The sequence below is a fragment of the Trichinella spiralis genome (assembly GCF_000181795.1).
Source record: "Trichinella spiralis strain ISS 195 chromosome Unknown Scfld1085, whole genome shotgun sequence".
Taxonomy (NCBI): Eukaryota; Metazoa; Nematoda; class Enoplea; order Trichinellida; family Trichinellidae; genus Trichinella; species Trichinella spiralis.
The window spans coordinates 381912-409550 of NW_003528024.1; the positions used below are offsets into that span (position 1 = coordinate 381912).

The following is a 27639-nucleotide window of genomic DNA, read 5'->3' on the forward strand; positions in this document are numbered from 1 at the left end:
TGAAATGAATATTATTTGCAATAATAGTAGAGTTTGATTTTTTGTTGGTTTAATATTAAAACTTTCATGAAAAAGCAACAACTTGCACAGTAAGGGCAGTCGGGCTAGCCAGCCTGTAAATAGAATTGACGACTAGTTGTTGGCAACCCACTTTCTTCAATATCATTTGGCTAAGATGCTGCTGCTGTCGTTTTTCCATAATATAATAAAATCATTGTTCACGCAATCAATGCATCATTTCTTTGTCCACCGAACAATGATTGCTTAATATCAGCCAAGCAACCGCTTCTTTCATTTATTCATTCTCTGTTGTTCATTCATTTCAAAAAGATCAGCTTAAAAAATTCATTTTTCACCCTTACTACATCCGTGAAGAATTGAAGCTTTGTTTTTGAATGTTTACAATTTGGCTTGTCCCTATTTCAACGGAACAACATCTAGGGTGAAAGTGTACACATTCTCACTGTATGAATTGATTAACCTGCAAATTAATACTTTAATCATCTTTTTTCTGTAAGTGTTTTTTTCTTAATTAATATTTTTTATTACTACTATCTTTTAATTAATTACATAAAAACAACATTATCATTTTTCTTCACATTTTAAAGAACATTCTATGTATGTATCTATGCATATATATATATGTGTATGTACAATACAGGGTTATGTTATTTTAAACATCTAGGCGTGCATGTCCTCAATCACTTCCATTCGCGATGGTCAAATTTGTCATGTTCAGCAGTAAAATTTATCATTTTCAAAATGACAATAATTGCTAATTTATTGCAAAAGTAAAAATGACAAGTGAAATTACTTTAAAATTACAAAAAAACTTTTTATCTCTTTCACATTATTACAATCTGTGTCAAAGCAACTCGTTTGCAAACGAGTTATTTTGGCATATATTTTTTGAAAAATATAAAAAAAGACGATTTAATGGTTGAACTATTTTTCTTTTTCATCAAAGCACAAATTTCATGAAAGAAATAAACAGAAAAAGAATTTATGAAAATAATGCAATATATAGTGAAATGAAATAACTTCTTTTTTTATTGAAAAAGCTATTTATCCTTTCTCGATAATTTAAATAAAAAAATTTTTTAGTGTTGTTTACCATTTCAGAGTTTTTTGGCAATTTTTAACATCTCATCAAATATTTCACTTTTTATTGGAATCCTTACATACAAAAATGAAAAGCATGTACCATCATTTTAGAATCATTACTATTTGCAAAAATTACATTTTTTTTCAATTTTTTGTTTTTGAAAAATTTGTTCATCAACACTGAAAACAACAATTCGAGGAAACAGCAACACTGATGAGAATACTGAAATGAAATTGTGCGTGAATTTAAATAATATCACTTTGAAGATTTATTTCAAAATTCACTCTGAAAATAGAAAAGTGCGTTTTATTATTCAGAAAAATATTACTGCTTTACTGAACGTAAATTTTACTGTTCTTATGCTGACAAAACTGTATGATTGAAAAATTTACTGGAAAATCTTTGCCCAAATATGTTCAAATATGATTCAGTTTAAAGCTCAGCTAACGTGCCAAAAATTTATATAACTACTGGACTGCATTTCGTATTTTGACATCTGTTTAGTAGTAAACAAAATTCAAATAACTAGATATGCAAAGATTAAGTAATAAAATTTAATTAATAACAAAATTTTGAGATAATTTTTGAAGAAAAACTACTGTTACACAGCATACAGGCAAAGGAAGATATTATTTTAGGTTGGCTAGAATTCGCTTTTGCCATGAGGGCAGTGGAGGCACCTCAAATTCTGTTCCTTCTGATTGCTGGCATGCAGATGTTGGTAATTGATTTTGCATTTGTTTTTCTGACATCGGTCTAAAATGTACTTTCAGCATGCATGGTCACAATTCATTAAATTGCAAGTGAATGAAATCCCCAGTCCAGCTCTTCAAGCTCGAAACTCTCGTCACGTAGGCAGTGGTCAGTTGGTGAGGTGAGTGTAAATTGCTCGCATTGAAAACAAGGTGAACAATATTTTTCACATTTAGACTGAGAGGAATGAACAGAAAATTTGGTGAAGGAAGAATAGAAGTGAACTTCGGTGGCGTATGGGGACTCGTATGTCCTGATAAATTCTCTACAAATGAAGCCCGGGTTATATGTCGACAGCTAGGTTTCGAGAGGTAATTTAATGAGAATTGTTTAAAATTGCTGAAAATGATTGTAACTGCTTACTTAAAACAATATATACTGTACATATGAAATCAAACAGGAAAATGAATAAAAGAAAGGGGTTATGGTAAGCAAATCTAATCCAAAGCTATTTATTATCATTCAAGCAAATTGTGAACGAAAAAGAACAAAATTGAAACAGAATGAAATTATTTTAATTCTTATTTGAATTAAATTGTATCTCTTTTGTAGGGGATCAGTTGATTATTCTATTCTCAGTTATTACAATGCAATGGAATCTGCGCATTACAGTCTGAACGGGTTGGCGTGTGAAGGCTCAGAAAGAAACATTTTTCACTGCCGTAGATCATCGAACGGAAAATGCAGCATGCCTTCTCATGCTGTATTTGTGCGCTGTCGACTGAATTACCGTAAGCTTTGAAAAATTCTCCTGAGCTGTTGTCAATTTTCAGAAGCAACCGCAGCCTAAAGTTAGTTAAACAGCTTCTAGGTGCTCTCCCGGTGGTATACTATTCAAAGAGAAATGTTTTCATTTTATCAGAGATCTTGAATATTCATTTGATATTGCTGAAGATCACTGCTTAAAAATTGGAGGCAGTTTGGCAGTCATAACGAGTCAAGATGAAAATGATTTTGTTTCAGACGTACTTAGCACTTTAAATGGTAAATTTGGTAAATTGGTTAATTTTTTTCTCTCTATTTTCAATTACCATGCATATTCAGAAAATATTCGACGGCCAAAGCCATGGTATATAGGTGGACGAAGGCAAGAAGGTTCTTGGAAATGGCAAACTAATGAAATTGTCGCTTCGTCTACATTTTCAAAATGGGATCCCAGTATTGCTTACATCGATAATTGGTTTGATAAAGTCATGCTTTTGTAAATTTTATTTTGAACAGAAGGAACAAAGATACACCGAAATCAAGACTGCGTTGCTATGTGGAATCAAAGGAAATTTGGAAATGACTATTTTTTTTGGGATGCAATGAACTGTCGAAAACGGCTGCCTTTTGTTTGTCAAGTTCCAGCATATCACATTGATTGCATAGTAGGCGATGGTAAAACTTATGCAGGAAACGCAAATGTCACTGAAAATGGTCTACCATGTTTGCCATGGACCAACTACAAGTTAAAAAATATTCCTTTAAGCAGCAAACAAGTAGGTAACGCGGTTTCCGCTTTGTTGTAGTAATATTCTATTTCATCAGTTTAATTCGAATCTTTTCTTCACAGCTTGGCAATCATAATTTCTGCCGCAATCCGAATGGAGCCTCAAAGCCATGGTGTATGGTTGATGACAAGGTCCGTCAAAATTGTGACATACCAGTGTGCAGTAAAGGGAAAGTTGTATTTGATGTACAAACCCATGAGGAATGTGACAAAGATGAAACAATTTGTACCGGCACAAAAATGTACCATTCTTTACGAACTATACCACTGGTGATTGATTCTAACGCATTTCAGCTGCATCTCAAAAGAATTTTTGTGCGATTATGAAAAGGACTGTCCTGATGGTTCTGACGAGCTAAACTGTCGTATGTTGCAAACTAGACTTCAATTGTAATGCTTTATAAATTAGCACCAATTTTTGTTCAGCAAACTGGTTGAGAAATTTCACCCAAACCCGAGGCAAGCAAATCCAACACGTTACTGAATTTGTGTCATTTGTCTCCAATTCTCAAAATGTAAGTTTTTTTCAACTATTCTTAAAGCATCTATTGTTCACGGCTTTCATTTATTCAAAATTTTAGCGATCACTTCTATGCAAATGAATAAATGAATAATTTAATAATAAAAATAATAAAGCAATATCGCAAATAATAGGAAGCACCGGGCAATTTATGAATATAATTACTTACTTTTATTCTAAAGAATGATGACTGTTTGTAACAAAGCATATTATTGAATGTATAATTTAAACATTACTGAGCTTATTTTAATAGAAACGTCAATTACATTGCAAAATGTTGAATTAAAATATCTTTTAGTGCGGAAAAAAGTGCTTGCAAAGTCGAAATTTCATTTGCAATTCGTTCAGCTATGATGTAAGTGAAAAAATCTGCTTACTCAGCAGTGAACAAGCAAGAACAGGTGGTGCCAATTTGACCAATGTTGATAGTTCTGACTACTATGAAAGAATTAGACCTAAAGATCAAGAAGAAAGAAAAGGTCTTTTTTGGGTGTGGAGATGAGGAATTATTCTTTTAATCAGTAGTAAATTTCAGATGCATTTAAAGTTCGATTAGTTGGTGGCGGTCCACCATGGGAAGGAAAAATTGAAGTTTCTGTAGGCGGAAAATGGGCTGCCATATGCGACGATGGTTGGAATATTAGTGCAGCTCGAGTGCTTTGCCGTCAACTTGGATATCCGTAAAATTAAATTAAATTAAATTAAATATAAATATTCTTTCAGTTTATGAACTGCATACTGGATAACTGCTTTATGCATTGAAAGCACATATATTATAATCATTTTAGAAACGCACTCCGTAGCTGGATTGGTATGAGCAATGACAGAAATTACCTGATGGATGATGTTAAATGTACCGGTAAGGAACGATATTTGAACGAATGCTCATTTAATGGTTGGGGAAAACACGACTGCGGTCCCAATGAAGCCGCAGGGGTTCAGTGTGCAGTCATTGAACGAGGTAATTAATTTTCAACTGCCACTGCTTGAGTATTTATGGAGTTTTCCATTTACATTGCTCATGAAGAAAAATGTATTTAGAATGTTTCCCAAAAAAATTCAGATGCAACTCTAGTCACTGCATTGATTTCAAATGGATTTGTGATGGTGAGGATGATTGTGGAGATGGTTCAGATGAAGATTTAGTGAAATGCAAATGTAACAACAGTTCATTACAAAACCGTTCATCATCTATATTACGAAACGCAAAATACTTTCAGCACCTGTAGAGGTTCGTCTAGTCAACGGAAGTTCCATTGACAGAGGTCGGTTAGAAGTAAAATTTTACGGAATTTGGGGCACTGTATGCAATCGAGATTTCACTGTTCATGATGCTGCCGTTGTTTGTCGTATGCTTGGGAAGCAGTAATATGAATGCAAATGGAGCAATGGAGCAATTTTTAAATGATCATTTAAAAAATTTAACATTTAGGGGTGTACCAGTTATTGAACCGTATCAAAAATATGGAAGCGGTACAGGGCCAATTTGGCTACAAAATCCAGGCTGCTCAGGAGATGAAGAAGAACTTACCCGCTGCCGAATAAGGCGGTAATAAAAATTAAAATCGAAAATCCAGATGATCATTTTCTTTTTTTAATTTTTCATTTAGATGGGGATACAGCAAGTGTTCGCATGATGAAGATGTGGGTTTGTACTGCAAAGAGAGTGCATTGAGCACTGTAGCACCAAAAGAAATCCTTTCTTCAAGTATATTACACATTTTTCACTGCCATTTTATTATGTACGATGCAAAATGCTAATTTCATTTAGCGGAATGCGGTCGCACATTTGTCAGCTTCCGAGCCCGTGATCCAAGACATGGCTATTTGGCTCGTGTTGTTGGTGGCTTTGAAGTCAGACATGGTGCTTATCCGTGGACAGCGGCCATAAAATTGGACAATACTCGTCATTTGTGTGGTGCATCAATTATCACACCATTTCACTTAATTAGTGCAGCCCACTGTTTTGAGTGAATTTATCAGATATTATTGAATTTATAAATTTTGATGTAAATACTTTTCAGAGATGTGCCTGATTTGAGTTTATATTCAGTAGTTGTTGGAGATTGGGATACAAACGCTCATGACGGAACAGAGCAAAAGTTTGGCATCGAATACGTATCTTTTGTCCCTGGATATGAAAGTAAATATTCAAAACGAAAAGTTTAAGCACTAATTTTAAGCATGCTTGCCATATTTTTGCTAATTTTCAGGGAAAAATTTTCAAATCATTTTCAACATTTTAGATATATTAAAAGATGACATTGCTATTATAAAACTGAAGTCCAAAAATGATTCTGGCATTCTGTTTAACAAATACGTTCAGCCAATCTGCTTGCCCAACGCTGACGCCGCTTACCCAGCTGGCATGAAATGTGTAATCAGTGGTTGGGGAAGTATGGGGACTCGTAATTTTCCACAGATTTTTTTAAATCTTTTTGCAACTTTACGCTCACAGTATACATTTTCAGAAAACCCAAGACGTCTACAGGCTGCGGAAGTGCCAATAATGAATCCTGACACTTGTACAGATCCATTAGTTTATGGAAATTTGCTAAGCGAACGAGCATTCTGTGCTGGTTATTTGCAAGGGCATGTTGACTCGTGCAAGGGGGATTCAGGGGGACCGTTTGCATGCTTATCAGATGGTAAATCAAATTTTTCATTTGAAATGACTTGTACTAATTTTATTATACATTTTCAGGCAAGTATTATTTGTTCGGTGTAATCAGTTGGGGTGATGGCTGTGCGCAAGAATATCGCCCTGGTGTGTACACTCGAGTGAGAGACTATTTGACATGGATTAAACAGACAATAAATTCTTGAATGTTTATTTTATCCATTTACATAAGTTGTATTTTCCTTTTGAACAGATATCATTTTGATATGTATTTTTGTATATTAATTTAACATAAAAGAGTAAACACAACTCGTAGTGAAATGAACATGAAACGCCTTGGTGAAATGTTTAAAAATATAGCAAAACTACTCTATTAAATTGGTCCCAATTTTCAAATTCAATGCCCGGATTTTTTAGCCTTTCTGAAAGTGCTTACATTTTAAAATGTTTCCAAATTACATATAATCTAATTGCAAAATGCTTTCTCTGATATTGAAATATTATAAATTGATGTTAGTGAAAAATATGCAAATGTTGGTGTAGCCATAGCATTCACAGCATTCAAATGCATACTGTTTGTTCATCGAACGCTTTTATCAACAACGAGAAACCAGAAATTAATCATTTCAGTTTAAAATGCCACGTTAGATAGGTGACATAAAAAAATTATCATATTGCATTAGCAGGAAAATAATCTTTCAATAAATGAATAGTGTTTTCATCATGAAATATTTGCTGAGATTATTTTGGAAGTTTTAAAGCTTAAATTAAAAAGAAAACTTTGTATTTTTTATAAAATTCAAAAACATGCCATAATTCTTTGAAATTGGAAACAGTCTACGGGGAAAAAGATAGCACTGATAATATAAATTTGTGACAGAATTTACGTTTATGCACTTTGGAGTAGCGGACAATGGAGTAAAGAAATCTACTTGACATGTGTCAAGTAAGAGAATTATCTAAATAGACAACACAACAATCGATTAATGCTAATCGTCTAGCAAAACAAGTATTTTATGTTCATTTAATGTTTTTGTCACCTAAAAGATAAGCTGAAAACTTATTTAAACTGGTTCTACCTTTAGCGAAGACATTTTCCGGCGATGTTCAGATGCAATCAGCACTTTGACAAAGAATTACCAACGCAAAATTTATGATATTAATTAATCTGTTATCAACATATTTTTTTCACCGCACATAACAATTGTCTTACAACTGTGAGAAAGCTGTTCGGTCAGTTGAAGTTTAAATTGAAAATTGTTGCTCAACTTACAGTACATTGTTCCAAATTTTACGCAAAACAAAACCAATACATAAAGCAAAATACATATATTAATATTTTATGTTTAAAATAATGATAGCAGAGCTCACACAGTTTCAGAACACTTCCCATAAGAACAGAAATACAATATTCATTTACCTTTAAGGACTTTAATGACAAGGGCTGCTTCTGCTTCTTCTCATCTTCATCATAAATTCATACCGATGTCGAGTATGCCAGAGAGCTGATATTTGCACAAACGTGTCTGCAACAGGTTGAACTTGCAAATGGAAAATTTGCTTATGAATGCAATGCGTCTACTTATCAAACAAGGATTTTGGATAAGAAATTAATTAATACAAAGCAGTTTTCCCTCATAAGCAAATAAAGATAAATTTAAATAATAAATTTCATTTTACGATGCATTTCATTTACGATACCATTGATTTTTATGTGAAAAATAAAATTCAAATAAAATGCAATCAAACTATCATGTTTTTCACATTTTACAAAAGCATTTTGCAACATCATGCAACTCATAAAAATGTGTTTTAATGTCTTCTTTATTCTTCTTTGAAAATTTTCAATAATTTCTCGATAATCAACAAATGTACTACAGTTTTGATATTTTTCAATCGAATGCTTATATTTATTGATATTTCAGATAAATTTCGTTCAGACATCTTTTTCGAAAAAACATTGCCTAAAAATAACATACCATATTTCAGTTGATGAATTTAATTTTTACTTATTATTAACTTTTAAAATTACCGCTTAAATTAAAAACTGATCTTATTTTCTACCGGAAAAATAAGTGAAGTAGATACTACTACCACCAATAAATGAAAGTTTCACAAGTCATATTATTGTCTCATATTGTATCACATCAAATATGAAGCACTGAATTAATAATTAATGCAATTTTTATACGCATTTCGTTAAAACACAATTGAATAATTAAAATCAGCTTAAGCATGCTCAATAAGAGGCACATGCTTTTTTTTCATATAATAGCAACTGCTTGTTGTTCATTCTTGCGATAAGTGAAATAACATTCGGCATGTTCTTTGCAAATTGTAAAGAGAAAAGTTTTCCATGCAACAATGAAATAGTAATAAACATGTGCCCTTCAACATGTTGACATACACTAAACAAGCCAACTGAAATAAGTGTTATGATCTGAAAAGTGATCACAGATGGGTTCTTAAACGAATAACATTTGCTTCAAAGGACACTTTAGTGCAAGTTTAATTTGTTTATTGTAATGCTTTGTTTCTCACATTCTTGTGATACTATTCACTTTAAATGTATTTATCTTAAGTAGGCTTGTAATGAAAAAAAAATTATTACTACAGCTGTAATTATCAGTTTTTCAATAAAAAAAGTGGAGCCTCTGGTTGCAAAGCAAATGATGAATGGATATCAAGCCAATCACCATCAAGCATATACCCAATCAGCAGTTTCTTTGATGTTGCTCTCATTCGGAGTTCAATTCTGCTTTTCATCTAGACTTGCTGTTCTGTCAGAGAACAGGTTGAACAGCACTCAGTTTATGAACTAGTTTGCTTTAGACAACCTTCGAGGTTCCCATTGAATAAGGCATATAAAGATCAAACGTCATTGTAGGATAATAGCGTGTTTGCATCAAAGTCCTCTTTTCACTTCTCTTGCCACTCTTGAACAAATAAATCACTGATAACATCATTTCAGTAAGTAAAATTTTTAAAGTAATATTTTTCACATCAAAACAATGCGATCTGTTGAATATCTGTTACAAAGCCGTCGATTGCATTCTTGCGCATGCTATGCACAATCATGCACAACAACTGCACAATAGCTTATACATGAAAAACATTTAACCCATGCAAACATTTTTATCAGCATGCCATTTTTTTACCCAACTTATTCATAAAATTTCATCCATTACTGTAAAGTTTGCCGTGCAATTCAAATTTATTACATGAATCTATCTATTACTTATTGCTTTAATAAAAATACTCTATTTTTAAAAGTGAATTCATTCTAGATGTAAAATTCAACCCTACAATAGCTATTTCTTAATCATAATTTTAAGAATTAACTGACAATTGTTTGACAATCTGTACCAGATTAAAAATTTATCTTTCTAATATAGAAATGTTAATAAAATGTAAACGTTATGAAAATATAACTGGAATGTCATCAATAAATTTTCACTTTTAAAAATATATGGTGTACAATTAAAGATATTAGCATATAATTTGTTCATTTCAAACTGAATTTTCGTTCATAAGACCAATGTTGATTAATTTTTCAATCATTTTACTTTGTGAATAAAAAAATTTATAATTTAAACAAGTTATCTTATGCATTTGAATGCTGTGAATGGATATTCAATCAAATGAATATCTTTAAAAATTGAAATTTTCTTTCTTCTAAATTTTCACAGAATAAACCGAAAATACTAAATTAAAATGAGATTCAAATGTATTTTGTTTACAGAGATTAGCATTAATTTTTATAGTTCATTTCCTCTGCTGAACTACTGCAATTGTATTATTAGCTTAATTTGGTTGCTATTGAACAGCTGAATAATTGCTGCTCACCTGAACTTTCACAGCGGTCACAAATGCGGTTGATTGGCTGTAGTTTGATGAATCAGGTGACCTTAACCAGCAATTTGGGCAAATTTGAAAAAATTTTCCAATTGTTAAAAATAAATGCATTTAATGTGCGAAAATTTTATTTGTTGAAAAATATATTCATTGAAAATCTACATTCTCTGCACATGCCCTGCGATGTACTGTAAGTGCAATTGTTTTCCATACCTTTATTTACTCTTCTTTCAGCTGATTATATTTTCAACTGAAGAATTTTGAAATTCTGAACTTTTATAACTAATTTTTATTATAAATTCATTCATTCATCTTTTTTTTAAAAAAATATTTATCGAATACGTATGTTATCGTTAAAAGTTACATTTAAAAAGTTGTTCAGAGAACAAGTTCACATGCTGCATGCTGTATCTTCTCTATCTACATCATATTTCATAAATTTGCTCTGTCACCATTTATGCTTTATTTTCCTAATTTATATACTTCTACAATGGGTGCAATTAATTTCTTTTTTTTTGCATCTTAAACATTGTAAAGCTTCCATGCATTCCTAATTTGCTAGTTGCTTTAGAAGACTATTTTTCAAAACAAAAAAAAATAAAATGGCAAGAATTTGACTTAATTCATGTAATAAATAGATGATAGTTTTTTTGAAGGCAAGTATTGAAAAGTTTCTGCATCATCATGAGCATAATAAGCAAGAGGCGCATTTCCATTTGTTTGTTTGTTTGTTTGTTTGTTTACTTGTTTACTTGTTGGGAAAAAAGTTTTCTTAGAATATCAGTTTCACTATCATTGTTACGCTTTGAAATCTTGCGAACAGGAAAAGTGAACCGGCTCAACATGATATGGTTTTCGGTTGCTCGCTTAATTCCTCACGCTTCTCAACTGGCATTGCCGGTATTTTTTATTGAACTTAGAGCTACCAATCCTCAAGCAGTCTCTGAAACGCTAACTGAACATCCGTACTGGTTAGAGATTACTTGAATAAACACGCTTCTAACTGCTTTTGCTGTCTGTAAATGCAAACAGCAGAAATTGACCAGTTCAAATATGCAGATCAATAAATCATATGGACGATCAGAGAAAGAAAGAGAAAAGGGGGAAGGGGTTGAGAAAATAGCGGATGCTTTACGTGATTCACGATTATTACATAATCAAAGAAAAGAAACGCAATTACCAATAAACATTTTCATTATAATTCACATAAAAACATAATTCTATATTATTTAAATTGATTATTATTATTTTGCGTGGTAAAATTTGAAATACAATTTCATTTTAATGCATGAAAATAGTTTTATTGAACAAACTCTGAAAGCATAACGGATGGAAGAACATTTTAATTTTTTAATGCACAATATTTTATTCAGTGGTTCAAATAAAAAATAAAAATTATACTTTATTAAACTATTTAAGCAAAGAAAGAAGTCAATTAGTTTAGGAACTTTAAAAATTGGATTCAATTCGAATGTACTGTACAAATATGAAATTTGCCTATTTAAATTTGATTTTTGAACCGAGTTAAAATTGAAAGGATTAAATTAAAATTTCTTGTTATTTTTGAAAAAAGAAATTAAAGTTTGCAGCTATCAGCATCTGAAACTTTTCACTAAAAAAGTCAATAAACATGAAACATTTGATTAACGGCATTTCAAAAAAGATAACAGCAAAGATGATAGTACTGTGTTATTTATGCCTGAAATTATTATCATTTTCAAATGTTTCAATAAAATGTGAAGCAGATGAATCACTAAGCTTGCTAATTGAGCGTCCGCTGTTTGCACATTCTTACTCAAACTGAATCAGTACACTCAACTCATGACATATGGATTTTTGCTTACTGCTTTTGAAATTATACATACTTTACAAGCAGATTATTTCTTTACTGGAATACGCAGAATACTTGAAATACTTGAATCATAAATGCGTATATTGACCATATGAAACGCCCATATCTACTGATAAAGTATTGTCGTCTCCTTGATGAAGTATTGAAAGAACCCCATTATTATGGTAAACAATTTGAATAGAATTCGGATACTTTTACTGAAAGTACCATCGACAAAATTGGTGCTACTTCCCAAATGGGCCATCTCACTTCTTCCATTTTCTTCTTTCTGTCTCAATTTATCTTCTATTCCTTGTTTGTTATTCTTTTTCCTTTCTCCTGCACTCATTTCTGTTAACCTGCATCTGCATGCACAGTCTACTGCATGCATGATTCAAAGCTGAAAATTCAAACTGCTTACAGACAACAAAAGTGTTTTTCACAATCCCAGTTTGCATTTGCACTTCTTCAATAAATATTTACTAAAAAGTTTACTTATTGCGTGAAAAATATGAATTTGAACAAAATTTTCAAAAACTGATGTTAAGAAAAAGATTTCTTATTTCAGATGGGCTTGTCAGAAAACTTTGAAGAACAGCGACAGCCTTTTGATGAAAGCAAGTCCATCACTGACAACAAGGACTCATCACTGGTCACTTTGAACAAAAAATGGTCATTAGCTAATTCTAAAACTATACCAAGAGAAACGTGGACAAATACTTTTGAATTTATTCTCTCTTGCATTGGCTATTCCGTTGGACTTGGAAATATTTGGCGTTTTCCTTATCTTTGCTATCAAAATGGAGGAGGTAAATCAGTTACTTCATAAACTATTTGTTATAAAAACATAAAAAATATCTAAATGCATGAATTTTTACATAGCCTTTATTAATCTCATACTAAGTATTTAAAAAGTAAACATTATATAAAATAAATAGACAATTCATCTTTTCAATTGATTAATTTTTTAAATTATTATTACTACATTCGATTATTTAGGCGCGTTCCTTATTCCATACGTCATATCATTGGTGTTTTGCGGCATACCCATGTTTGTATTGGAAGCATCATGGGGTCAATTGCTAAGTATTGGTGGCCTTGGGATGTGGGAACTTTGCCCGATACTAAAAGGTAAAGTATACCATGGAAGTAATTATCAAGAAAGAACAATTTTATTGTAAATGTTGAATGCTTTTAGGAGCCGGAATTGCCGCCACCGTTTGCGCATTTTGGCTGAATATTTATTACATAGTAGTTCTGGCTTGGGCTCTTATTTACTTTTTTTATTCTTTTTATAATGTTCCTTGGGGTGATTGCAATAATTGGTGGAATACTGAAAAATGTGTTCCTGAATATGGCTGTCGATCATTGAATGAAACTTTGAAAACATTTTACAATACTAGCGATCTTAGCCAATATGAAATCTCAAATTTCAATTCATCTCTTCTGCCTGCAAATTTAACGCTGTGCAATGAAAATTCAACACAGGCTGTTCGAGAATTTTGGGAGTAATCAGAAGATTAAAAAATTATTCAACATCATCTAACTTACCACTTTTAGGAGAAACGTTCTTCATATTTCAAATGGAATTGAAGAACCTGGATCAATAATTTGGCAACTTAGTCTCGCACTTTTTGTTGCATGGGCATTGTGCTATTTTGCAATTTTCAAAGGAATTAAATGGACTGGAAAAGTAAAAATAGAAATAATGATTAAATTTTTTGGTTTCTAAATTTAAATAATTTTCAGGTACTTTATGTAACAGCTCTTTTTCCCTACGTCATTCTGCTAGTTCTATTTTTTCGAGGTGTGACTCTTCCTGGAGCTGGAAACGGCATTTACTTTTATTTGGCTCCAGATTTTTCAAAACTCTCCGATTCCAATGTAAATTAAACTTAAATTTGGACTTCTTTAAAATAACTCTGTGATATAATTCCAGGTATGGATAGACGCGGTCACGCAAATATTCTTTACATATGGACTAGCACTGGGAGCAATAGTAGCATTGGGAAGTTATAACAATTACCACAACGGAATAGTAAAGTGAGTTTTCTGTGAAGTTTCATTTCGAAGCATTTTTTACAAGCACAATCAATTTAACAGGCAAGCCGCTCTAATATGCATACTGGACAGCTCAACAAGTTTTTTTACGGGATTTGTAGTGTTTTCTTTCATCGGTTACATGGCGTATGAACAGAACCAACCCGTCGATCAAGTAGCAATGTCTGGTAAATTTTTTTTTTCTGGAAAAAATATTTAAACTGTTTTCATCATGTTTTGTCAATTTTAGGGCCTGGTTTACTTTTCCTAGCGTACCCATCTGGTATTCTGAAACTTCCTGGGGCTGCTGTTTGGTCTGCACTGTTTTTTCTTATGGTCATTTTAATTGGAATTGATTCACAGGTTATTAAACTACAAAATTAATTGAAAATAATAACCACAACAATAATAATGATAATATACTGGAAGTTTGTTTTAGTTTTGCACAATGGAAGGCTTTTTTACAGCTCTAATTGACGAATTTCCAAGGATATTTCGCAGAAAATATGGTAGAGAGATTTTTATATTTATCATTTGTTTCCTTTCCTACTTAATCGGACTAAGCATGACTTGTGAAGTAAGTTAACTTTGACTAGTGCGCTGAATAACGCTTATTTGTTAAAAACAATTTGTTGATCAACAGGGTGGAATGTATGTATTTAAAATTTTTGATTTTTACGGTGCAAGTGGCTGGGTTCTCTTGTGGCTCTTGTTCTTCGAATGTATCGCTATATCCTGGTGTTACGGTGAGTACTCCATTTGTCTTAGCTTTTAGAAAAACTCGTTCAAGTTTAGGTTTGAATAAATGGTATGAAAATTTAAAAGATATGGTTGGCTATTACCCAAGTCTGTGGTGGAAGTTTTGTTGGGGATTCTCATGTCCAGCAGTGTGCTTCGTAATTATAATCAAAAACATTTCCACATTACATTACATCCATTAATAGACCATTTCAGGGCGTTACATTGTTCAGTTTAATAAAATATGAAGGACCAAAATATCCAAATTACACCTTTCCTACTTGGGCGCATGTAATTGGCTGGTTGATGTCAATATCCTCTATGATATGCATACCAGTTTATGCTATCTATTTGTACATAGCCACACCGGGCTCATTCCGACATGTAAGAATTTCATTTTGGTTTACATTTTTCAGCAATTAACATAGTGCGAATATTTAGAAAATGAAAATCCTAGTTTCTCCAGATGTAGATATAGCTGCACTGAGATTTAGCAACTGTTGCGATGCTCTTCCCATGAGTGAAGCAGATACCACGGCAAAGTGAAAAAGAAATTGGAAGATTTCAAGCGGTGACAATTAAATAGATGATGGACATTATGACAATATATTTTAGATTAACTATGACAATGATACTTGTTGTTATCAAACGTTTAAAAGCAAGCTCACTCATTTATCATTTCAAATGAAAATAACATATTATAAAACACTAGATGTTTGAAATTTTGCGCAATAGCAAATGCAGACAGAATTTTCAAGTAGTTGTAGTGGCTTTTAATTTTGCTGTTCACAGAACTTTTCATTTACCATTTTATGCTTGTAAAGTTTTTTAATGAGTAAAAACAAATCAAAAGACGCAGCCATTTTTGCATTAAAAAGGAAAATTGTACGCTTCTGCTGATTTTAAACATTTCGTATTCGTTCCAACAATGAACCGAAATTTTCAGGCATTTTGTATAGAAATGATTTCTTAAATTATGCATTATTTCAACATACACATGTGTTTAAATTATTTTAACTGTAATTTATATTTTCTTTTATTACACTAATAAATTTTCCTACATTAATTGCTCTATCTAAATGTCAGTAGATTAATCTTAAAAGTAGTCACTACCGTATAAGGAATTATTGAGTTTACAAAATGAAACGGACACTGAACTGAAAACCAACTACCAAATCAAAAATAAACTTTAAAAAATACAAGTAAAGATTCACTGCGCATTAGTGCAAAGCATCTTCATATTGATTGTTACAGTTTTATTTTAGCAAAAGTTTGCCCCTTTTGCTTTACAAATTCATGGATTATTTGAAAGACAGTTATAGCACCTTGTCATTATGACACGAATTTTTACAATCATATTTTAAGCAAGAGGTGCAGCGCTGTATTGGTATAAAAATTATTGATAAACGATAAAGAAAGAATGCAAATGTAATAAAATTTTTCATACTTTGAATAATATGACAACATTTCTAATAGAAATAAACGAAAAAAGAAATTTTCATACTTTTATGCTATGTGAAAATTCATTGGTTATTGCAACAAAATGAACGCATGTATGCGTATGAACACGATCGTATGCAGCATTCTTCAACAATTCCTCTTCTAGCTCTTTTCAATCTGTGCGCTCCTCTATGACCGAAATCCGTCTCTTCCAGTGACGTCAAACAATCGTCTGCAACCGCATTTCCATAAATGGCATCATCGAAATTCTCTGATTCTGAAATATAAATTAATTTACTTTATCAGCAATTAAAAATTTGCATCCATCATTAAATTTTCTGCCTTAATGAGGTAGGCATTCAATTCTTCCATAAAATTAAATTGTTTTCATACATCGGATGCGATCAAATTCGACTTAATTCTATTTTTTACTTGAATGTGTATATAATAAAGTATTGAATAAAAAAACAAGCAAATCCTCTCTCTCTCTCTCTCTCTCTCAGTAGCATATTTTGAAATCAACATTGCAGTGCTTCATAAGTGCACATAAGCATTGTTGCATTTGAGCAATTCTTATCTTATCTTGTTTTCACCACCACTTCAATAATACTCCATGCGCTACAGATAATTGCAAGCTCAATGCAAATTTTCATTATTCACGTTTTGAAGAAAATTTTTATTAAATAACTGCAAAAGAATTTTTTAATGTCTATTCTATTTCCATTATTTGCTAAAGAGTGAAAATTAAATCATTACCATTATCGACGGCTTAATTAATTGTAGAACATATATTGTAAATAATTAGCAAGCAGTTTGCGCGGTTAACAACAACATAAAGCAACAATTGTGCAAGGAAAGTCACGATGAAAGAAAAGATAATTAAGTAGCACTGCATTTGGCAAGCCAAGGAAGAGGTAAGGGGTCCATTAAACATAACTTTTGCAATACATGGAAAACAACTCTAATTTTAAAATTGCGCGATTTCACTTTATCCAAAATAAAGTTTTGCAATTTTAATTTTAAATTTACGCAACTTATTTTAAGAATTTTAAATGGAAACGTAGAATTTATTTTAACAGTAATCAGTTGTAATAAGAAAAAATTATCACAAAAAATGGCAGTTTAATATTATCACTTTTAAGTTTGTATCTAATAAAAATAAAATAATCAGAAGTTTCATACTTTTTTGCTTTTCAATATCGTGATGACCACGGCCGTTGAAGCAGTCATTGCAGACGATTTTCATCATTTTCACCAAATTTTCTCCGCATAATCTCATATTGTCAGTCATTGTATAGCCAGGATGAAATAGCAGAGACATGATCAAGAGTGTTTTGATTATTATGCTAAAATTTGAGCAACAACGGCCATCAGACCTATTCATATTTTTCATATTCATTCGACAAATCTGAAATTAAAAAATAAATCATTAGCATTATTTATTAAAACTGTGCATTGATAATATATTACATTACACACTTAAATGGAAGTTTTCATTTTTATTCACTTTCTATTTCCTGCTTTCTGCTCATTTGTTAAATAATAAGACATTTCAGAGGCAACAGTTTTGGTATTTTGAACAAATATTTTGAAAACAAGTGTAATTTTGAATAAAATTTATTTGAAAACAACATTATAAACGCGCATATTACAAAAAATTTAGTTGTTGCGTATAAGTTTTCAGTGACTTTTATTTTAAACCACAAACAGCTTAACTTTATGAAATAAACTGTTTCCTGTAAATAGGAGAAAACAGTTCAAAGAAGAAATATTTTTGAAAACAGAAACGAATATATATATTTGCCGATGCAGCAATTCTTTAACTTTTATTAAAAATTAAGCGCACGTGTATAGAAGCTGCACTGAGCATTATTACAAAAAGAGAGAGTTGTCTAGAACATTAAAATATTGTTTAAATATATAGAATACTTAAAAAAAACAATTTTTCTCTTCTCTAATAAGTATTTAATAGCAGAAAATAATCTGATTTAATCATTTATAATAGAAGATTTAAAAAATGCACAGTACAACTTGCATAATGTTATATGCTGTAGAAAAGATATGCACTGAAAAACAATATTCATTTGATAAATGATTGATTATTCATATTTAAATATTCGAATAATTAAAAAATTCATTGCTTTACCATTTGCAACATTTAAACTGCTTAAAGTATTAAAATGAAAATGCAAAACCTACTTACTATGCTAAGCTTTTCAGTTTCTAATCAAAATTATTGCAGTACTGTTTTTGTCAGTAGTAGCGCAAGCAGTGCTGTTGCTTCAGAAGCAAACTTTTGAATTTGTAGTAATGGACAGGATAAAAGAGATCAGATAAATTCAAAATCTGTAGAATCAGAAGAAAACAACAGTTCTTCTACAAGATCTATTGTTCATTCAATGTGAGAAGAAGAATTTGAAACCGTCAACTTTCGTATGCAAATACGTGTATATATCTAAACAGAACAGCGAGCACCTGTTACTACAACTTGATGGTTGAAAATGAAAGCCTTTATAAAATGAAGGTTATTTAAAGTTATCACGGTTAAACTAATGCGTACGTAAATATATGCACATATTAAAAGAAGTAATTTCTTTAAATCTTTAAAAATGCAATGCCATTAAACAATTTCATTCATATTAATGATGATGAAATATCATTTTTTAATGATAAAAGGCGGAAATATTTATCGAATTGAAAACAGAAATATACAAATCAAATATGGCAATTAGAATGTTTGAAGCGAAGCTTGAAGACTATTTCTTAGGTACTTAGTATCAAATTTGCAGCCGAACGTCACCTTCATGGTAGATTTGCCAGTGATGTAATTGGCGGCAATTTATTTAATTCATCCATAATGCAGTTTTAAATTGCAGAATAATGTATTTGTGTGGAATTAAATTGAGGTAAATTTATAAGACGTTCAACGTCATGATATTTCTTTCAACCCACATGAATTATTAACATCAGGATAATAAGCGTAAAATTGTCAATTGATTCTTGACGAAAGAAATTACAGAGTAAAACTGAAAAGAACAATACAATTGTCTATTTTTTAATATTCATGCTTACTTTTTACAACTATAAGCGCATCACTTATTACATTTATTATCATTATTACTGTTGTCGTTGTTGTTGTTGTTGATGATGGCATTGTACATTGTTCAAATTTGAATTAATATCACATTTCATTAATGGGAAAAAATTAAAATTTTTATCGAATTAATCAGGTTGTTTAATTCTAAGTTACCAAGTGAAAAGATGTGCATTACAAAAATGAAAATACAACTTTATATGTATACTTGTATGTGAAAGAAACTTTGTCAAAAACTCACTTGATTTTCTGTCTGAACGTCTGATGTTGCTGCAGAGTAAAAAAATCGTATCTCACCACGTCGAAAATATGAATTATATAATTTAATATTTAATCAAAGAAGACAAAATTCAAATAGAATTAAATATTGAAAATAATGATTATTTTTGGCAATTTTCTCCTGTATAGACAATGTCAATTTTGATTTGATGCAAAAATTTATGATAACAAAAAGTGAACGTCAATATTGGATTATTAATAATAATAATAATAATAATCAACACTCTGCTTCATACGCCCACATTCACTTGGAAAATATTCAAATGTTTTACAAGATGGGCAATTTTGAGAAAATTTTGAATAAATTTTTAATTCACCAAAAATCAATTCTACTTGAAATAGACGATTGGAATTTATGATGAAAAGTATTCAAACATTATTTTCCATTTTTCCGTATACCGCTGCGTATGAAGTTTCTGAATTTGAACATTAGCATTATTTATAAAATAACTGATCTTTCGAAAAAGAGGTAAATCGCTTGAAAGCTTTGAATAATTAATTTTTCAAAAAACAATTTTTAAATTTAAATCATTTTTAACAATAATAATAACACTTAATAATCGTTCCCCTCCGTCAGAATAGAATATGTGATAATTTTTCCACTTCAATGGGATGAATTTTGAATGAGGAAAAAGAAAAAAAATGCAAATTTCTCATTTGACGAACATCCTTTTTATCAATTGTGAATGGTCGGTTGTTCAAAATGGCGGTAGATACTTATTTAAATCTGACGACTGAAAGATAGTTTTAATACAACTCATGCAGAATAAAGCTACTTACTCAGAATTGAAAAAGCACAAGAAATTCCGTATGTGTGTGTGTGTGAAATAATCCTAGACTCGATTAAGCTGAACAAAAAAATGACGACTATAAAATCAGCAGAAGTTCAATTTGCATGGAAAATTCGCTTTTTGACTTAAATAAAGCAGCTTCAATGAAGCCCGACATTTTAAAATGAAGCTTCAACAGCAAATAATTTTGGATAAATTTTGTCATTTTTTCATTTGTCCTCTTTATTTCATTCGATCAACGTTATTTATTGCATAAAATAAATTATTTAGTTTGCGTCGAAATTTAAAGCATTATTATTATTTCAAATGAATTTTCCATATTCGAACAATGAATGGAATAATAATGATAATAATGAATAATTACAAAGTTACCTTGAAAACAATTGGCTCCGGTTGGCAAATTCTGCTGCTGCTTGTTGTAAATGCTGCAAATGGGAAAAAGCATTTTTATTTGTGTGGTGTCTGTCGTCTTTTTCAAAGTGGAAAACTTGGTCAAGAAAAAAATTCGATATTTTTCTCTTTCTTGTTTTTATTTTTTTTATAATATGCATTAAAGCAAACTGATGATGCAGAATGGTGAGTGTGTCGACTGGTAAATTTTATTTTTTTATTATATACTTATTTATTTGCTATCAGTTGGAAACTGTGACAGCATTGTCAAAGCAGAGAGCGCTTCTTGCTGCATCTTGCCTGAGTTGAATTGATTAATTCGCAACTGGATGTCATTCATCACGATTATTTTGATAATTGCGGTTCCCCTAAAAAAAAACTGACTATTCCATTCCAAAGCAGAAACGTCTTGAAAAGGAAGTAGTGAATTATTATATCTATCAATTTCTGTTATTGTTGATCAATAAAAAAACATTTTCTCTGTTTTTCACCATAACCCAACTACCTACATTTACAATATAGAAAAGAATGAGCATCACACACACGCATACACAATTATATTTATGCATTTTATTAATCAATTTATTGTATTTAAAAAAAACTTAAAAAAACTTCAAAAAACAACTTGTTACCACGTTCGCTTCGTTCTTTCTTTCTTAATTTTTCCTTTTCTATTATTGCATACAAACCACACCGTCTCTCTCCCTCTCTCTCTCTTTCTTTCTTTCACTTAAACTCGTCTACTTTTCCACTTAAACCAAATACAAAATATTACACAATCTCAATTCAACTGTGACCATTGTTCAAAGCCATTATTTTTTTGCTGCGACTCTTCTTCCATATGACAGCTTGATATTTGGTAGAGCCGGCAGAATCACCGATGTTCGTGTTGTTCATTGGATCGTTGACACCGCTACTGCTGCTATTACTATTGTTGCTGCTACCACAGCTACCATGCGCGGAAAATACACTAGCATTTGCAGAGGATCGAACAGTTTCTTCTCCATTGTCGAAATAGATGTCCAAATTGTAGATGTTGTCTTTCATGTGGTCAGTGTTGCTGTCCGTTGTCGACGGATATTGGATCAGAATTGGCTCGTAGCACAAGAGGAGATAAATTTTCGGACCGAACATCAGCAGCATCATGATCGTGGCAGAAGTGATCAATTCGACACAAATCACCGCATCTTTGTACGGATGTGCCACGAAAGCGTAGCCGACAGTCCAGCCTATCCAGACCGGCACCAACGAGAGACAAGTGTACAAAAGCCACCTGGTTTCTTTGTAATTTCGTTTCACATTTCGATTGATAAAGCTGATAAATAGTACAATGATCAAAAGTAAAAATACATAACCGTGCGATGCTAGAAATTCTTGATCACTCCAACCGCAGGCAGCGGCGACGAAATTGGTGTCGTGTTCGTGGTCGCCTTTGGTGTCGAAATGAAGCACATTCAGTTGAGGAGAGCGGAATATGGTCCATTGGAAATTCAACGCAATTTGAACGGATACGATGAAAAAAAGCAAAAGCCAATAGTTCCAATGGCTGATGTAGCCGTTGGTGCCGACAGTTTCGCCGTTGCGCAGTTGAGTAGCTTTGGCAATCAGTACTCCAAAACAGACGCAATAAGCCAAAGAATGACAAAACTGACGCATACGACAAAGCGTATCGGTGGGATCGAATGCGAACATATAGACCGTAGAATAGAGTGAAAGAATTCCACAAAGCAAGCATATGCCCAAACTTTGATTGCCTTTCACAACATGCCTGGCCATTTTGTACAAAATCAAAACGAACACACCAATCGTGATTGATATCAATATTGAATTCAGTGCCAAAAATAAATAGTTCCAATTGGACGAAGTCCACCGGCCCGAAATCAGCGGCGTCATCGCAGTGTCACTTCGGCCGGTGGTCAGTGTGTCGTAGTTGGGTTGAGTTTTGAAAATGACCTGCGGCGAGCAGGAGAACGCTTTGCGCAGTTCGTAGCAACGACACGACGGAAGTGAGCAGCTGGACTGGGGTAGTTCCACTGGGGCATTCCAGTTCGGATTCGACATCACCAGACCATCTTCTTCTGACCACTGTCCAACTTCGGCTACTGATTGTGAAAATGGATCGACTTGAAAAATGGTAAATTTGTCGAAACTTTTCAACAGATGCAACCAAGCGGTCATGGTGCGAGGATATCGTTGGTAAAATTCGTCGCACAGCCCGCGCAAATCTGGACATACTTTTTTGTAAATATCGTCGGTCAAAATGATCCACCCTTCCAAAGCGGCCATCAAATAACGTTCGGATATCAGTTCTGCTGATGTTGGCAACAGAAATTGAGATTCGTCCATCTGGGTGCACAGTTGGCTGGCAGTTGTCGTCGTAGCTCGGTCGGTGAACTTGCACTGCAGCATCTCTTCCCAGAACGAGATCAACCATTCTTGGGGCAAATGGAACGGATTTGCTCTGGATAGGAAAACTGCCAAATTTCGATTGTCCGGTGCAGCAGGCTGCAGAGAAAGAAATTGCATTGCTGCACCAGTCGACGACGACGAGCTGTTCATCCACGTGTCGTCCAAGTGGAACATGCGGATAAAGTTGTGCGATTGTCCAGTCAACAGAAATACCGAATTGTCCGGCAATTGGCTCGCTGTGGTAGTTCGTTTCAAAAAGCGAGCAAATTGATCCGCATCGCTGAACACAACGACCACCGGATGGGTGGTGGTCGTCGGTCCGGATTGTTTGCAATTATTTCTGTTCACAGCTTCATCATCATCTTCTTTTTTTTCGTCTTTTTCCATCCCAGTTGCTGTGGTCGTTTGGTCGATGCGGATCAACTGACCAATGCAAATCGCCCCAGCCAGTGCTTGGGTTTCGAAAATGTGGAACAATTCGGCGGCGGTTGGGTCACCATTCGATACCAAAACCGTCACCAAATTCCAATTGTAATTGTTCAACAGGGCGACCAGAGCTCGAGCTTGGAGCAGCAGGCTCGGTCGCAGGGATATTTCTCGCGTCGAACACGAACTTCCCTGGCAAGATGCGGATATCAACGGCTGGAAGAAGGTGTCGGAATTGTGAAACAAACTTTGGACGGTGACGTAAGTGGATAAAGTTTGACCAGTGACGAAGGCGAAAATATTTTCATAAGATACGGTGATGTTGGGCGTGGCCGGTGCCGGGCTCAACGACAAACATTTGCCGCGCAAATTGAGCAAAGATTCGGCGGCGTTGCCGGCGCAGTGGCAAGTGTCGATCAACAGGCCGCCCAATTCGACGTTGGGCAACAAGTTCAATTTGGCATATTTCTGCTTGACCGTTTCCAAAGTGTAGGCGAATGTGGCGGCCAAAGCGAGATTTTCGTTCGAAGAAGCCGCCACACAATTGCGCCTGTTCGGATTCCAAGTGCGCAAATCGAACAAGCCGACCAAGTACAAATGACCAGGACGAACCAGAGACAATTTGGCGACCGAATCTACCGTCTCCACCGACGAACAAGCCCGACAAGCGAAACTGTTCGAAGGACATACCGAATCGACCAGACGACCGTCCGGCAAGTAGAGGTTGGAGTAGAGGTTCAAATTTTTCGCATTTCGCTTCTTGTACTCGAGCACCAGCTTGTCGACAATTCGAAATTGAGCGTCAACTGTCAAATAGCGTCCTTGGATTGTGATCGATTCCAACGACTGCTTGTCGTCGAAAGAGATGACCAAATTGCGAAAATCGACCGGATCTTCCGAGTCGAAAGTGTACTGTAACTTGTTCCACAACGCTGTGGAATGGCAGTTCGGGTCGACGCCGGTGGTGTAATTTGCTTTTGTTGCACAATTGGAAATTTGCATAGCGAAATTCGCCACGGCGTACGTTGCCAGTATGGCCGATTCGGCCATCGTGTTCGACGCCATGGACATTTTCAAATGGTGCTCCGGAAACGAGGCGCAACGTTTCCAGCCGGCCGGTGGCACGTCGACGAGCGTGCAATTGTACTGACTGTGAGCGTAGCTGGCCAACAGTCCGTAGGCGTGGTTGTTTTGTTTGAATAATTTTGTGAAATAATTTTCAAATTCCAACAATTGACGTGCTTGTTGGAATTGTAAAAATAGAATCGAAAATTGGGAATTGTTGGAATAGAATTGGATCCGTTGTTGTTCCAGTGAAAAGTCCACATCACCAATTGGTACACTGACAATGAACAGACCCCTGAGATGATTTGCATTCGACGAGATGAAAATTTCCATTTCTCGGGCCGTCAGTAGAGCAATGACAATTTTACTTCGACTCTTGAACGGCACCGACTTGGCATTGTTGTCGTCGTCGTCGGTGGTGACAAAGCCGAACTTCTGCTCAACGACAACACCGGCCGACGATAATTTGGCGACGAAATTGTCGGCCACGTCGACCAACAAATGCCGCTTACTGTAAACAACGGATACCCAATTGTTGGCCATTTTTTCCAACAGACCACAGACAACCTACAATACACACATATATAAATGTAAATATTGTGCGGTGATGAAATTTGGATTTTAACAATTGTCCTACTGTAGCAAAATCGTCGAACGTTGCCGCTGAACTGTAGACGTGCCGAAGTTGTGGAATAAATTTCATCTGACTAGTTGCAGTGGAAAATGTTATCAACGGAAGTGACAAAGTTTGGAAAAAATTTTTCAAACTGCTGCTGTTGACAAAATTGATCTCAGGAATCATCATGTCTGAAAGTCGTCAAATTTCATATTGAAAAAAAATAGATATTAATAAAATCAAAAATGAAATTTGTTGCAAAAATTACACAACATTTGCCGATCTCGCGGCGACAGGCATTCTTCCCTTTTGTAATAGCCATATTTGTCGAGCAGTTTGTAAGTTTCAGCGATAATCTCTCGATCGTCCGAACACAAGCCTACCACAGTCAACGCTGAAAAGAAAAAAAAATTTCAATGCAACAACAACAGTATGCAAATTATTAGTACAGTAAGGTTATTTCGGGTTTTTTCTTTACCAAGTGGAAAAGAGAAGAAGTTGATTTACCGATTTTGACGTTCGACGGCTTGGAGTGCCACTTTTCCAAGGCCCATTTGACCGCAAACAAACTCTGGACCGCGTGCGGCTTCACCGTCTGACAGTCGTTTTCGTAAAGCGGGAATGGAACGATAATTCTGTGCTGAAATTAAATTGAAAAATAAAAAACAATAAGTCTTCTGTATTGTTGATTTTATTCATTTCCATTTGCACCTTTGCATTGGTCGGTTCGAATGATAATAATCTGGACGCAGAGCATAGATGTTCGTTGGAAACAGCTTTTTCAACAACCGTCACCAACAATAACAACAACAAAAATCGTCGAAACCGCATCGTCGTATGCAAATTTTTACAAAACAAATCGCGACTGCGATCGGAAGAGCTTCATGAATGCCAGAGGCTAGAAATAGGCAGTGTGAAATGGAAATTTGGAGAAAAAAGATATACTAGACTTTTCTTTTGTCCAATAGCAAATATTAAAATGGACACTTTGGAAAAGTGGATTGATTTATTTGTTTGTTGGCTGCTTGAAATTTCAGTAAACAAAAGTTGCAATTTGCTTAGCTTTCGATCAACAAGAAGCTTTGGTTCAGTTTGAACAGTTGTGAAAAGTTTATTTTGAAATCTGAAATAGCACCAGTGCCAGCCGTAAACCGGTAACGACATTTTCATCGCATTTGTTTACCCCATTCAGCGCACAGCGGATATATGTAATATGGGCAATATTGAAATGAGATGAAATTAATAAAATTTTCATTTCAATTAAACACTACTTCACACTTATCATTCAAATGTCTATGAACTTGGAAAAAAGGAAAAAAAAATTTTCACGACTGGAGTGTTTTTTTTGTCTCTTCATTTAATTTTGACCCTAGTGATGACGACGACAATTGACACTTTTGAAATAAATGGAACAATTACAAAATAAATTAATTATTTGATTAATAAAATGTTGAAATAATTTTTTTATACTTACACGCAAACTGTATGAATACAATGATAATTACTACAATTAACAGTTAGCTGATTGTGTAAAATGCTTTCACTACTGTTCCAAAGAGTGACTATTACTACTTACAATAATGACCAACAGTTAATCGTGAACATAAAGAGTAGTCGATTGAAATGAAAACCGGTTTTTGAAGTGATAATTCAAAAAAAAAATTTTGTCAACCAACGACCAATGCTTTCGTCAAATTTATACCACAAGCTGCTTCAATTCACTCTCACACATAATTGTTGTTCATTATATAATAATAATAATTTTCATATTTGAATTTTTTTTCAAATTTAATATTACCTTCAAATGTCAAGAATAAGTTAATTAATTTTTCAAATTCAAACGTTCGCTGAAAATTTTCAACCGATAATCAACAATTTCTTCAACATACATTGATTTACCGAAACAATTTGCAATTTATTCAAAGCTTCTTAACACAGTCAATCTGATAAGCCGGCGTGTTATCATCGCTAAAACTGGCCGCATTTCAGGTTACCTTTGGAAACAACATTTACCCCCTCCCCACCCCACACAGAGAGAGAACAAATTTCATGATATGAATAACAACTTATTTACAACCATACTTCAATTTCTGCTTTTACTACAATAAAAATACATTTTTAATTTTATGAAAAAAATTAATTTACTTCATTTATGCAATCCGCATCAATCGAATT

At 33.4% G+C, this 27639-nt stretch overlaps 5 protein-coding genes across 5 annotated transcripts; 2 read left to right on the plus strand and 3 right to left on the minus strand.

The window, feature by feature from the left end:
- The first annotated feature begins 1636 nt into the window (after positions 1-1636).
- Positions 1637-6696, plus strand: Tsp_10899 (putative trypsin). Its single transcript, XM_003370242.1, has 21 exons — positions 1637-1649; positions 1696-1826; positions 1879-1979; positions 2035-2169; positions 2411-2589; positions 2723-2842; positions 2903-3016; positions 3080-3339; positions 3414-3620; positions 4169-4349; positions 4406-4550; positions 4659-4831; positions 4912-5052; positions 5091-5235; positions 5303-5419; positions 5481-5578; positions 5642-5840; positions 5895-6013; positions 6117-6278; positions 6342-6518; positions 6575-6696. Exons 1-21 carry the CDS (start codon positions 1637-1639, stop codon positions 6694-6696), a joined length of 3039 nt encoding a protein of 1012 aa, XP_003370290.1.
- A 5292-nt stretch (positions 6697-11988) lies between these two features.
- Positions 11989-12567, minus strand: Tsp_10900 (conserved hypothetical protein). Its single transcript, XM_003370243.1, has 2 exons — positions 12405-12567; positions 11989-12044 (listed from the first exon to the last, which is right to left on the minus strand). Exons 1-2 carry the CDS (start codon positions 12565-12567, stop codon positions 11989-11991), a joined length of 219 nt encoding a protein of 72 aa, XP_003370291.1.
- Positions 12568-12744: 177 nt separating this feature from the next.
- Positions 12745-15500, plus strand: Tsp_10901 (sodium:neurotransmitter symporter family protein). The gene is made up of 12 exons (XM_003370244.1): positions 12745-12985; positions 13176-13325; positions 13375-13684; positions 13737-13869; positions 13926-14060; positions 14116-14219; positions 14280-14404; positions 14467-14579; positions 14656-14725; positions 14904-15112; positions 15171-15338; positions 15396-15500. Exons 1-12 carry the CDS (start codon positions 12745-12747, stop codon positions 15498-15500), a joined length of 1863 nt encoding a protein of 620 aa, XP_003370292.1.
- A 977-nt stretch (positions 15501-16477) lies between these two features.
- Tsp_10902 (insulin/IGF/Relaxin family protein) lies at positions 16478-17793 on the minus strand. Its single transcript, XM_003370245.1, has 2 exons — positions 17577-17793; positions 16478-16671 (listed from the first exon to the last, which is right to left on the minus strand). Exons 1-2 carry the CDS (start codon positions 17791-17793, stop codon positions 16478-16480), a joined length of 411 nt encoding a protein of 136 aa, XP_003370293.1.
- A 3941-nt stretch (positions 17794-21734) lies between these two features.
- Tsp_10903 (7 transmembrane receptor) lies at positions 21735-26295 on the minus strand. Its single transcript, XM_003370246.1, has 5 exons — positions 26176-26295; positions 25972-26104; positions 25733-25858; positions 25486-25655; positions 21735-25415 (listed from the first exon to the last, which is right to left on the minus strand). Exons 1-5 carry the CDS (start codon positions 26293-26295, stop codon positions 21735-21737), a joined length of 4230 nt encoding a protein of 1409 aa, XP_003370294.1.
- Positions 26296-27639: the final 1344 nt, after the last annotated feature.